Source organism: Protopterus annectens, chromosome 15.part0 (genome assembly GCF_019279795.1).
Source record: "Protopterus annectens isolate FY-2018-M chromosome 15.part0, PAN1.0, whole genome shotgun sequence".
In the NCBI taxonomy this organism is placed as follows: domain Eukaryota; kingdom Metazoa; phylum Chordata; order Ceratodontiformes; family Protopteridae; genus Protopterus; species Protopterus annectens.
This window is the reverse complement of record NC_056749.1, coordinates 343,328,847-343,342,966: the sequence shown is the minus strand read 5'-3', so window position 1 is coordinate 343,342,966 and position 14,120 is coordinate 343,328,847. Positions and strand designations below refer to the sequence as shown.

Genomic DNA, 14,120 nt, shown 5'->3' with positions numbered 1-14,120 from the left:
ATAAGACAATACTGGAGAGGCAGGAACACAAAACATGAGGTTTACTCTATATAGCATGCTGTAAAGGCATTAAAATTGATTCCAATCTCATACCCTTCCACCGCACAAAAAGGATATTAGAGCTCTACCTCGCCACTAGAAACCAGGGGTAGTGTAAACTTATGTCTAACTGTTAACAAATATGTAAAAGAAATGGAGAGAAATGTTTCAGGCCCTGCATTCCAGACACAAAGTACAGCAACATTAACCCACTGCTCTAACTCATAAGTCAGGATAAATGGGGTTTCTTTCATAATATGGAGTATGAAACTCTAGTCTTTGACATTATTTAATGACTAAAACAGTTTGTGAGTTATGAGGGACAAGGCTGATTTAACAGGAGGAGCATATTGTCACGTTAGGGATAGATAGTTGAAAGGGGCTGACTGTGTGCTCTTGTTGAGGGAGGCTTGAGGACAAAATTGAAGGAACATTAGATGACATCAGGGAGAAGTTTTTAAATATGATATACATGATATGGGTTGGGAGTGTGGCTTAATGGTTAAGGTGTTTGCCTTACAAACACAAGATGCAGGGTTTGAGTCTCACAAGGGATGATTGGCTAGGCTTAAAATGGCCCACAAGGGCAGTTAGCCTAGTACTAATCTATGAACCTATGAACCGATGGGGAGTTGGGTAAATATTTAAAAGAGCAATCAATCTAGCATCAGGATTCACTTTATGAGCATTAAGGATAATGAAATTCTAGTATCTGTCATTATTGGCTGACTGTAAGGATCTGTCTTTACATGGACAAGGACAAAAAATAGGAAGACACATTGGGGATGTATTGTTAACTGAGGGCCTGGCAAGAGGTATATGTGTGTGTGTTCATGTACATGTATGTGTCTGACTGTGTGTATCTTTGTCGGAGAGTGAATGGGGGTTGCCTTTACCACAAGATGTATGGGCTACCAGTGTTAACTATCACAGGAAAGTGCTGACAAAAACTACCGGTAGTTAACAATGATTCAGAGACATTCAAATTACCCAGTAATGGGGTCTTTCCTGACTGCAGCTAATGTGTCTCTGAACCTCAAGTGACCACATCATGGAAACAGCCACTTTTTTACAGCAGCTCTTACTACCAGTGCTGGGGTTATTTACGAATCTTTGGAAGTGTATAGTAGTTTATTTGTAGCAAGCTGCTTGTAATAGTTGCATCAGTTTAACTGTAGCAAGCTGCTTGTTACATTTGTATCCATCAGCTTGATTTGGTCTCAGAATAGAAGAGTATTTTTTCCTTTGGTCTTCGACGTGATGGCCCTTTTCTTGTTTTTATTTTTTATTTACCTTGCTCTTGAAGCTGTCAGGGACAACAATTGGCAGGTGTTGATAATGCAGTTGTGCTGTACTAGAATTTATTAATAAAAACCTTGTATGGCATTCCCAATCACTGATTAAGTGCTCAGATTGTGGTATTGCGACTGTAGCAAGATGTTTGTTACATACGAATGAGTATGTCCACTTAAATGCTAAGTCAAAGAAAGTATCGGTTTAATAGTTTCCTCTCCACAAAGCTGCCTCAACAGTTGTCAGTCAAAGTAAAATGTTTTGTTGGCCTGGAGCTCCTTAAACTACTAAGACAGACTGTGATAATTTAGTCTGACTTGAGTGCACCTATTTTGGAATTCTTAAAGTGATACAGACGTTCACTCTCTTTTGCAACTCTCTAGTGGTCAGTCAATTGCAAGAAAACAAAAGTTCTCAGAGTCACAAGGCAGTGCTGCTACATTTTTGAACTTTCTAGACTCACAGCACTTCCATATTTGATGACTGGATACAATATTTAAAGAGCTCTTCATGAATTAGATTTAAATAATTGTTTACACATTGTCACTTCTTTACCTGCTGACCCCACTTTAAAGAAACGTGAGAAAAAGGATTACTCAACTCCAAGAAAACAAAATGCATGTTCTTTGAAACCATTGTCAGGATAAAAACAGGCCTAACTGACCTTGAAGCTAGAAGCTGTTGTCGCTTTTAAATACCTGGGACTTACTCTGGATCCCTCTCTTACAATGACTGCTCACACTAAGCTTCTAAAATCAAAAAACAGAAATACAGTGTTTGATGCAGAATCTCAGGAAGGTATAGCAACTAAAGGTAAAGATATCCTACAAGCTCAGGTTACATACATATTCCTACTCCTAACCTATCCCGCTAAGAAAAATCCTTCTGCTCTGCAAAACCTATTGAATCACATTTACAGATTTATTTATTTTTTACTCACCCTATGAACATCACTGCACCTCCTTGTTTTGTACCATCTGGCTCCCAGTCCCAGAAGGTCACACCTTTTTTTCCTCATGCTGTTCTATAAAGCTCTTAACAACATCACTTCCTTACAACTCTCCTCAAAAGTCACTGTCAAATCTATTTCATTTAACATTCAAAACTGCTCATTCAGTGCCCCTATCCTCGAAAGATATGCCAACCACCTATCAACTTCAGATCACACTTTCTGAGCTCTAGGTCACTAACTCAGGAATAGGTTATGTCAGTGTTAGGAGTAAGGTCAGACATAACATATTCATGTCCCCTACACCTATGCACATGAATGTGCATAATGTACACACACACACACACACACACACACACACACACACACACACACACACACACACACACACACACGCACACATTATAGTATTGGTGAAATGTATTCAGGTTTTTGCACTGTGAGCAGTAGATGCACTGTTTGTATATACACCGTATCATACGCAGGTGAGAAATCTATGACATTTTGTTACTTACAACACCCTGTTGGTTCTTCTTCCTCAAAGGAATTTTTCTGGTGTGGAGTGAGAAGCTGTGCCCAGCCAATGTTATCACCTGTTAAAAAGGGAAAAGAAAGGGAAAGAAAATAATTAATTTGTAATGCAACAGGTAAATACATAACCATTTTAAACACACTTAAACTGGTAGCAGAATGACCCAGTGAAATAAAATACTCTTTTCTGCCTCCTCTACAAGTGCCAGTTAAAAGTCTTTCGGCTTTCCATATAAGTGCCAGTTATGCAGTAATTATTTTGGTTCACTGAAGAGGACGTCTACTTAGGCATTACAGTGAATTGGGAGGAAAGTTGCAAGATGAGATGGCAGACCAGGGGAAACAGGTAAGCATCTTATCTGATGATCACTCTAGAGGTTACACCCTTTTTCCCTAGCAGGAGCCTTTTATCATGGAAAACAGCAAACAGATGCAGAAGAAACTGCAAAAAAGAAACTACATCAAAAAATCAAGAAATAAAAAAAATTATATTGAGAGGTACAGTATCTTAAAATACTGAGGAATTTTGAGACTAATGCAATTGTTATGAACCTTTGATTATTCCAATCATGTATGAATGGAATACGATTGAAATGAAAACAGGAATGGTTCATAAGGAAACAGAATTAATGTTGGGACAGCTGAGACTTGGGATTCCTTTAAACCACACCTCTCAATTTCTTGCATTAAGATTCATAGCTGTAGCATGTAAAATCATAGTAAAGACTCAAAAAGAGGAGCACATTCTTGTATTTCATAATAAAATATCTTGAAATACTATTTCTTCTACAGTTAGTACTAGCAAATCTTTGTACAGGCTGACTTCACTTATTTAATAGGATGTGTTCCTCTAAGTAGGGCAGACCTTATTCAGAAAAATGGAAAATGCAGAGAAGAAAGCTTAAATTTAGGGTAGAAATCATAGCACTTTGGTTAAATCATATCAGTTTTGAGTTATGCCTGAACCTTCCACAAAAATATTATAAACCTTGAATGAAATAATTTAAAATATTAGATTGCTTGCTGAACTGTATCCTATTATTACTTCATAAGATGGTCAAGTGATGTTGGATTTATTCACAAAACAGTAACAGTACTAGTTATACAGTACTCAAACTACTAGCTTTCTGAATACCTGGTTAGTAGATTACTGTTCTTTTTCCATCAATGTACAGTCATAAATAAAACAAATAGCATCTCAACTGATTATTGGTTTATGAGAAAACTATGTCAGCAATAAGGGTTTTTCTCCTAATAAGAAAAAGCGATTTTTGAGATCAAAATGTATGTGTGTGTAAATGTGGTAAAATATCAGCAAAGCTCAGTTATTTTAATAAAATAGCTGAACTGTTTCTCAGACAAGAAAGAACAGTCATTTATCTTTAATGATGAGCAACAGACAAAAGTGGAACACTGGAGATCTCAAGAATTGTGAAAATACATCTGTCTGTCTGTTGCCTTTAACTTCTCACCAAATAACTCAATACCTGGACTAGTAATTTAATGGGAATCTGCATACAGTCCTTTTAATGTTTTACATTTTGAACTATATGTATAGACACATTCCTCATGCCTGCAGGTTTGTTCCTATACCATCTTTGAGCACCTGCAAATCAAGAAATATGACACCAGTATTATTAAACAATTTATATGCGAGTATATACATGCCCAACTTAAATGGAACTCCAGTAGGTTGGTGTAGTATGCATCTTCAGAGAATGGGCAGTCTGTACATCTTCACCCTGACTGGAGAAAGAATGTTCTCCAGCAGAGTATTAATGGGCAGGTCACACACAGAAATTGTGTGCATTGGCAATGATTTCCTATAGAAACCAGAGAGTGAAGCTATGTTCCTCTGTGTGTTTTTTCTTCAAACTACTGCTACTCAGTGAATTTCACCTCGATCTGTAGAGAAGCTACTACCCTTACCTGATTGGGCAAAATTCTGCCTAGAGCAGCATTTGTTGGCAAGAAATTCCTATTTTCTTTACATTTTCCATCAGTTTCTGTATAACCATTACAAGTCACCAAAAAATACAGTTGTTAACCGTCTTCCCTATTGCAGTTCAAATTTCCCATAAACCATGCTTTTCTCCTCTTTGCCATTTTTGTCACTTCAAGCCTTCCACCTACTTTTCTATGCATATTCTCATATTCTTCTTTCAATATCTCCTATATATGTCCTCTTTTTTAATAACTTTCCATTCATCTATTTATTAATATGCTTTAATTCTAGCCTTAGTTCTTATATACAGCATTTGCATTGTCTCCAAACTATGGAAGCACTTCAGCACTCTAAACTCCACCTATATATTTAATACATTTATTTGAACAATGAGACTAAATAAAAGAACCAGATTCAACACACAGGACTTTAACAGGTATAAAACCAGAACATGTCATTCACTAATGTTTAAATAAGCAGGAATATCACATGACAAGGTCAGCTAATATATATTCAGGCTTATTAAAATGAAAAAATAATTTGAAGAGAATCCTGTAGATAGATTACAATATGAATACCATAATTTCAGCATGACAAATGCAATACTGTAGACAACTTTTTAAAAGATGTCGGTGTTCTAGGTGATAAAACAATGCATGGTGAATTATCCTATATAAAAAACATATACTATATTCAAACACCTAAAAGAAATTGCCAGCTTTTAGAAAGAAGAAGGTAACACAGCCAAGATTGGAGGACAAGCTGTGATAAATTACAAACCGAGTCAGAAGCTCAGGCCAAATGTGAATAAGAGTGTCTAAAGACTGTAGCAGAGTTAAGGTCATTTGGTTTCATTTTATAAGCAGCAGTTAAGGAAATCCACCAGAATCTGCAAAATGCCTCTGTAAGGGTATTCTAGAGCTTGAACAGCAGATAAATGTGTTCCACATGGTACTGAATGCTAAGGGATATAAAATAAATACTGGTGTGTGTATACACACACACACACACACACACACACACACACACACACACACACACACACACACACACACACACACACACACACACACACAAACACTTTTAGAGGTTTTGAACTCAGACTCTGGTATCTTTCACAAATTAGCAGTATTGCTGCACTGCCAGAGAGCAGGCAATCTCCATCATCAATTTTTAATGGACAGAAGATAAGTGCCCCTTGCTAGAGCAGAGTACTTTCTGGGTCTAATAGCATTTCTGGATGATGGACAATATGTCATACTTCCTGATAATAAGTTAACAGTTACTCTTTAGTTATAAAATAATAAAATGTAAGGCAGGACAATTCACAAAGTGCAACTGCGAGAATATTGCCTCCAGCACCAGTTCACCTATATGGCTGCTCACATCCTATAACTTGGAACTCCTTTTGATGCTCTTCAGCAGATGCAGAAGAAAAGCCAGTAGTGGAAGCATTGTATCAGACAAAAAATGCATGTCAGACTCTAAGGATGTTGCTAAAGGACTTTTTGTTACTGGAAATCCCTTATATCTGACTTCCCTTTTTAAATCACAAAGCCTGGCTGACATTAATAGACAAATACACCTGTCAATAAAGCACGCAACTGTGCACACTGTCATCCATTACCACACTGTAGTCATGGCAAGGAGTGACTTAGGAATGCTTAGGGCTATGCTGTCACGAATGCAGAACAGCCTTCTTTACATAGTCTGCAGATGAAGGGGTCTGGTATTGCTGCTGCTGTAACTGGATGAAGCCGCTTGACATATATAACGGGGTACTACCATTGTGTGTGCTTCTCACACACATTTGCTGTTGCCACTATGTTATCCCTGATAGCAAAAATCTATTTAAAATGTTTAAACTTCTCTTGGTACAGCTCAGACCTTTCTCAGAGATTTTGCTTAGGTATGGCCTGCTGTGCACAACTTCACAGAAACAGAACAGTGCATGCAGCATTTGTGTTTCTGGTGCTTATAGCCCATGGTAATACAGCAATAAGCCTAGACCACACTGCACAGTGTATTCCATGGCTCACACATTCGTAAATCACAATCTGTGCTGTGGAGGCTCGTTTGCATTCTTGACACATGCCTGGGTTCATTCAGGTGTACAGTAGTATGTCATAATACTTAGAGGTGTTAGGAAACTAATAAGACATGTGTAGGGCTGTGGTGTGTAGCTTAATGTGCACACCAGCTCTATGCAGTCATGCACAGTGTTTATAAACATTGTTGCCAGTTCAGTCTTACAGTATTCAAATTCCCCCAAATCCCTTTTGCTCACTTCTTCTTCTTCATTTTCTTACTTCCTGTTACTAATAAACTGTATCATGTCCCCATTTACCCTCTTTCCTGTACCTTAATAGCAAGACCTTTTACTGATCCTGTCTTCTGTCTTATCATGGGGTATTGTTCTTGCTCCTATGAGAATTTGCATCTGATACCTTTCGTTGTAAAGACTACTGCTTCATCTCCACCTCTCCCTTCTGTTCCATTTCTGAGCAACCTATTCCCAGACACCTCCCTATCCAATAACCTCTTTCTGTTCTACCATCAGTCTTAACCTTCTCCTCCTGTCTTGAAATTTGAGTTTCCCCATCTTCCAACCCAGCCTCCTTATATTACAAAGTACTAAGCAACCACATATCAAATCATCTTTTTGATTTCTCTGCTATGTACTGTTCCTTTCTTCTTCTTTCTGTTAGTTGAGCACCTTCTACCTTATGCTTCTGTGATATCTTCTCCTCCTTCCGTTTGTTGTGGAAAAAATAATAAGAAAGAACATTCTGGAAGAAAAGATGATGGCATTTTATTTTTCTCATAACATATACTAATTTTATATAGCACATCTTTTAAACCATTCTTTACAATTCATGCAATCTAAACTACCTTTTTGCAAAAAAGGGTAGCATCATTTCAGAACTGTCAGAGAGTCAGTTAGGGAAAGAAACACCTAGCTAACTGTCTGAACCTTTGACCTTTTATTACTAACTGTAGCAGGTTTGGTTTATGATATCTAAGATTTTCTGGTTATTAAAAAGATGTTACTTATTCTTAATTGAATACTCATAATTTTTTTAAAGAAATAATTAAAATGTCATCATTGCATCAGATGTTCTTAAGGTTTTGGACAACTTACTCTAGGTTTAGATTAAAATTTGAATATAACAATACTAATAACAATGTTATCTTAATAGCAGCTTTATATTATAGCAATAACCCACGCCTGGGTGTGGGTAATGCTGGATTTACCCACGGTTGGTGTGGTTTGGTCACAAGGGCGAAGACAACCGTGGGTAAATCCAGCATTACCCACACCCAGAAGTGGGTTATTGCTATTATACAATGACATTATTTAAGAAAAAAATACTTATTTTCTTAAATAATGGCATTGTATAATGCCTCCTTGATGCCCTTCCGCAGCTGTCTGGTATTCTGTGGCAGTTCTGATGTACTGCGCATGTGTACGCTTAGGCAGTACATCAGAGCTGTGGGTGGAAGCAACGGAGAAAGCAAGATCTCTGTTGCTTTTTACAAACTGTTTTGCTACGAGTTTAACATAGTGAGACAGCTTTAAAAAAAGCAATGGAGAATCTCCGTTACTTTTTTTAAAGCTGCCTCGCTATGTTAAACTCCTTTAACGTAGCGAGACAGTGTTTAAATAATAACGGAGATCTTGCGTTCTCCGTTGCTGTAAAAAAAGACTTATACTAATGGAAAAAGTCCTGGCAACTGGACCTTTTTCCATTAGTATAAGTCTGATTTACAATGTGCACACTGACCAATCAGTGTGCACGTTTTGGAATATTAATGGGGGGTTGTTGTATAATAATGAATAACAAATGCATGTCTTCCTCTAAAGTATATATGTGATGACACATTTGACTTTGCAACTTTTAAACATTGAATCTGTATCCAAGATAAGTTTCACAGTGCATAACAAAGCGTGTAAAATTCCTCTAGAATATATTCCCAAAATTGAAAATTAAGTAGTGTGACAAACTCACCCTTGGCTTGATTGGCCTTTCCTCCTTGAGAGAAGAGGCTCAGTCTAATGGTGGGTGCCAGCAAGGCTTAAATGGTCATAAAACAAAATTGCTTTGCATTTCCTATGATCCTATGATTAAATAAATCAGGAAACTGGTAGAACCCATAATTTACATTTCTGGTATACTCAGTTTTGTTGCACAAATAACAAATAGCAATTACATTTAAGTGATCTCAGACATATAACCTTACATATAAGACTCATTAGCATTACATGATACTTGAACAGATGCATAAGAACAGCAGGTGTCACTGTTCATTATTTTTTTCAAAATGTAATAGTCCTTTGTCTTGGAATTTGTGGTATCATAAATGAAGGTTTGTTAACTTTTTGCTGTTTGAAGTACATGCTTTCAGACAAATAATATGACTGAAGTTGTCATAAAGAATTCAGTCAGAGGCTTTGAAGATTACAAGGCTTTGAAGATTACAGAATTGTAGTGGCTATGTAACAATGAGCATTCAGTACAATCTAGGTCAGTGATGGTGAACCTATGACACGCGTGTCAAAGGTGACATGCCACAACATTTTGGGTGACACACCAGCATTTACCAACACCCGAGTTACCAAAGAAACTGAATGAACAAAAATACAAGAAATATGTGACCCTGCACTTATCTATTAAAACTCTACAACAAAAAAGTCATTAATTGATGTCAGTCAAATCAAATGCAGTGTGTTCCATATTTTTTAGTTCAATTCAAAATTACTATTAAAAGCAGAGTAATTTTGTGGTGCACTATTTTAAGCCCAATTATCAGTACACATATTATTTTCTCTGTTGTAAGTCACTGATTTTTCTTTTACTTTAACTCATAGCAGCACACATAATTGGACTGTTTTTTTTTAAATAAATGAATATGTAAAGAATAGTTTCTCTGTTTTGTTCGCAGGGCAGGGGTGTGACATGCCAGCAGAGTCAAAATAAGCATTTTCCAATTTCTTTTTCACGCCGAGCCCAAAAGGTTAACCATCATCGATGATCTAGATGCTCTAGCTCGTCATGTGACGTAGGACATGCAGCTTTGACTACTTTAATGTATTATACAAATCCTTTTATGTAATGAATGGATTTGAAATCATATTTCCACTACACATCTTAGTTTAAAGGCCTGATGACTGAACTGCAGCTTTCCATGCTGGCTTTAGGTATAGCTGTTCCTTCTGTCAAGATGGAGTCAGCCCATCTCTGTTTGTCTGCCAGATCTCCCTCTGTCCTTATCAGTGTCAAGCCTTCTCCATTGTGTCCAATCACAGACCTTCATTATCCTCTCTAATATATCCTTCTTTAGTGTTCTTGCAACTAGCAAAAGTTATAGTCTAAAAATGCTAGCTGTATAATGTCACAACTTTGTGACTGGATCTCACAAGTATAACAAAAAAAGAGAAACATTCACTAAAGCAATTCAAGATTCAAAATGCCAAAATACACTTAAAAAGATGTTTGGCTGGAGGGTTTTGATCCCCTCGCACCTCAAATGGTAGGGGTATGTCCTCCACTGTAGTTACTCTCACACACACATTGTTATACTCTGAGATCCAAGTATCTTGAAGGTGAAATCAAAGAGATACTGCAATCTGGATCATTTATCACAAATAACAGGAATCAAACAGTGATTTCACGTTATAATGTTGATTACTAATGAATTAATTTTAAATGTGCCACCTGAGAATGTCTGTCCCACACTCATCTCAGCTTTTGTCTACCATTTCCTTGACCCTAATTGCTACCACCTCATCTGTTTCATTTGATAAGGCACTGGTGCTTCCATGTATGTATGTAAACTTTCCCCCTCATGACCACCTTGGTTACTGTCTCCTATGTCTTCCTAAGTTTAAACCTCAAGCTGTATTTCATTATATATTGCCTTCATTGTCTCCTTTGCCAAGACTTTTAGTCGACTGTAAAAATGAGTTTTTAGTCATCAAACTCCTCTTCTCTGGAGGTGCTCAACTATGGAAATAATTAGTTTTAGCATTTACATATTAGGGAAAAAGGACAAAGGTACTGTTATTACTCGTTAACTAAAGAAAAAAGATAGACACTGACCATTAAATGAAGAAGAGTTTGTTCATGAGAGTCCATAGCATATTTTTGAAGACAATAAGGCAGGGCAGAGCTAAACATTAAGAAAAGAAGTGAAGAAGGGGACTTGTTTGTCAGCTAGAAGGAGGACAGGATATACTTTGGGCCATGGAATATATAGCCTGAAGCAATGGATGCAGTGTGAAATTTCTGAGGAGCTCAAAGCTGATTGGGTCAAAAAATGGAAAAAGGAATGACAGATGGATGTCCATTGTCGCTAGCAGCAATAATCAGGTGAACTCAACAGACTTTCTTTCTCAAGTATCTTCATATGTTCTTGAGTTTGAATTATACCAGAGAACATTCCATATTACCCTGGAGAAGTAGATGCCAGCTGCCTTACTGATATTCTGTATATCAGTAATATCATGACATTAATACAGATTGGACTGGATCCTCTTCTGTGCATTCTTTATAAAAAAGTGTTCCACAGTCATTATGAAAACACTCTGCCATTTATAAGATATACTACTCCCATTTATTATAGGTTCATAGGTTCATAGGTTCATAGGTTCATACTAGGCTATCTGCCCAAGGGCATTTATAAGCCTAGCCCATAGTTATGTGGCTTTCGCCACCCCTTTAGTTTGAATAAAAACTATGCCTATCATTTTTCTGTGCCTCTGTCAAGCAGTGACACTGAAGTAATCCCTGGGGTATATCTGCGATCTCCCATCCATTGGTCAAGATTCCTCTTGAACAAGGCCAGCGAGGTGCTCTGCCTCACATGTACCGGGATTTTGTTCCACAGCATAGGGAGTCTCTGGGTGATGAATCTGTCCCTCCAGCACGTTCTATTTATAACCGTGTCAAGGTTTAAGTCTCCCGCCCTTGTGGTTCTGAGGGATCTAGATTTTTTGAGGTGAAGCATATTCATCAAATCTGGGTTTGACATGGCCTTATATGTCAGGCACAGGTCACCTCTGAGCAAGCTGTATGAGACTGAATAAAGCTGGAGTTCTTTCAGTCGGGCAGCATAAGACATATTTTTGAGACCCTTTATCCTTTTGGTGAGGAACTTTTGGGGCCTTTCAAGCTGCATCAGGTGTCTGGTCAGATACATTCGAGCGGGCATTGTACTCAATCATAGGTCTAATGAGTGATGAGTACAGGGGACGATGACCTCCCTTGATCTAGATGTGAATCCCTTCATGATCAGGTGGGCGATATAGAAGGTTTTCCTAACTACTTTAGCAACATGAGTGTCAAAGCGAAAGACTACTGTCAACTTGGGTCCCCAGATCCCTGATGACTTTTCTGTGCTCAGTGGATTGTCACCTATATGGTAGCTAGGGGTAACCTTGTTTTTCCCGAAGGGTATGACTATGCATTTTTGGCGTTTAACTTCAGGCCATGGCTCTGGCACCAGTTATCTGTTTCTGTGAGGCCCTTCTGGAGGATATCTGTCTCAGATGTGTTTTCGACTATGGCCCAGTTTGCAGTCATCTGCAAACTTTGTCAGCCATAACCCTCCTGTGTTTGCTTGTACTTCAGAAAAGTAGATGCCGAACAAGAGTGGACCCAGGACTGAGCCCTGTGGGACACCACTTGTGACAGGCTTTGAGTCTGACATGGCTCCAGCAACTCTGACCCTGTGGGTTCTGTCGCTTAGCCAGTTTGCAACCCATCTTGTGATGTATGGGTTTACATTCAAGCTGATGAGTTTTTCGATGATACCTGAGTGGGGTATTGTGTCGAAGGCCTTTGCCAGGTCGAGGTAGGCTGTATGGACTGCCTTTCCTCATCAATGGCCTTGGTGACTGTCTCGAAAAGTCAACCAAGTGTAAGAGGCAGGATCTGCCTTTGACAAAGCCAAACTGGGTTGGATCCAAAGTCTGCAAGTTCCCTATGTCTTTATTTATGAGTTCCATTATGATCCTCTCCATGGCTTTGCAGATAAGGCTTGTCAAGCTAATGGGGCGGTAATTTCCAGGGTCTGTGGAGGCACCGCCCTTATGAAGTGGGACCACAGTCGCCGTACGCCACTCCTTGGGTACGTATCCTGAGGTGAGGCTAAGATTAAACAGCTGTCCTAACTGTGGGTTTAATTCCTCGTTGAGTTCATGAAGCACACAGCCGGGGACACCATCCGGTCCCATGGATGCTGTGTTTTTTGCCTTAGTGAGGGCAGTTCTCACCTGGGCGTTGGAGATGTTTGGGGGGCTACAATCCTCTGGAATAGATATCTCTCCTTTTGGGGGGGAGAGATATCTATTCCATTATTATGATGCCAGTTCAGTGTATTATACTGTTATATTCAGCACACACATATGAGAAAGCTATCAAAGCCATGTTATTGATGCTAGACTATGTCATATGGTGCCATAGCATTACATGTCAAGTTTTAGGTAGCAATATACTTATGTTAGTGATGCCCTGCCCTTCATCAGTGACACTGCTTTATGCAAGATGCCCAGACTACTTACTACTGTTAGGGAGCAGCACACAAATACGAGATACTCTTGCTCCTATGCAATGATATTTCTCATGGCAGATGCTACCAACACATGACAAGTTACTGCTGTTTAAGAATATACCAGTGTTTCATTTCTTGGGTATGGAACCTTTTGTGCAGAGTCTACATGTCCTCCTTGTGTTCACATGGGTTTACATCAGGTGATCTAGTTTACTTCCATATTCCAAAGGCATGCTGTTAGGTGGATTGCGGACTCTAAACTGCCCAGAGGTCTGAGTGCATGCATGTGTCATACAGAAAAATACTAGGGGACCTACTTCCTTTTCCCCCTTTTCCTTGAAAACTCTGCAGGCAATGATGGCTGTCCCTGAGGTCACTCTAGAAGTCAATTATGACTTGTAAAAGGGTGAGCAAGGAAGCAAGAGATACCATGCCCTTCCCTGGTACTATTCCTGATGCCATATGGTATCAGAGTATGATAAGTTACTAACAGGATCTACATTAGCAATACTGTCCCCTTTACCTTTGACATTCCTGATACCATATGATACCAGAGCATGACAAATTACTGTTAGACAGGAATACACCTATCTTAGAGATACCTTGCTCTCCACTGGTGACATTTCTAACACCGTATGGTACCAGAGCACAATGAGTTACTCTTGGATAGCAGTAAGTCTATCTTAGACATGCCATGTTCTTCATCAGTGATAATCTTGATGCCATATAGTAGCAAAGCATGATGAGTTACTAGCAGATAGCAAAACACCTCTCTTTTTGGGTTGGGAGGGCGGCCTAATGGTTAAGGTG

General features: G+C 38.6%; 1 protein-coding gene across 1 annotated transcript in view; it reads right to left on the bottom strand.

Moving 5' to 3' along the window:
• The window catches only part of LOC122789682 (relaxin receptor 1-like), a 976,275-nt gene that overhangs the window by 457,480 nt on the left and 504,675 nt on the right, over positions 1-14,120 (bottom strand). Inside the window, exon 3 of the mRNA XM_044057098.1 lies at positions 2,797-2,874. Within this exon, the coding sequence (XP_043913033.1) occupies positions 2,797-2,874 (78 nt within the window). The remainder of the gene's footprint in view (positions 1-2,796; positions 2,875-14,120) is intronic.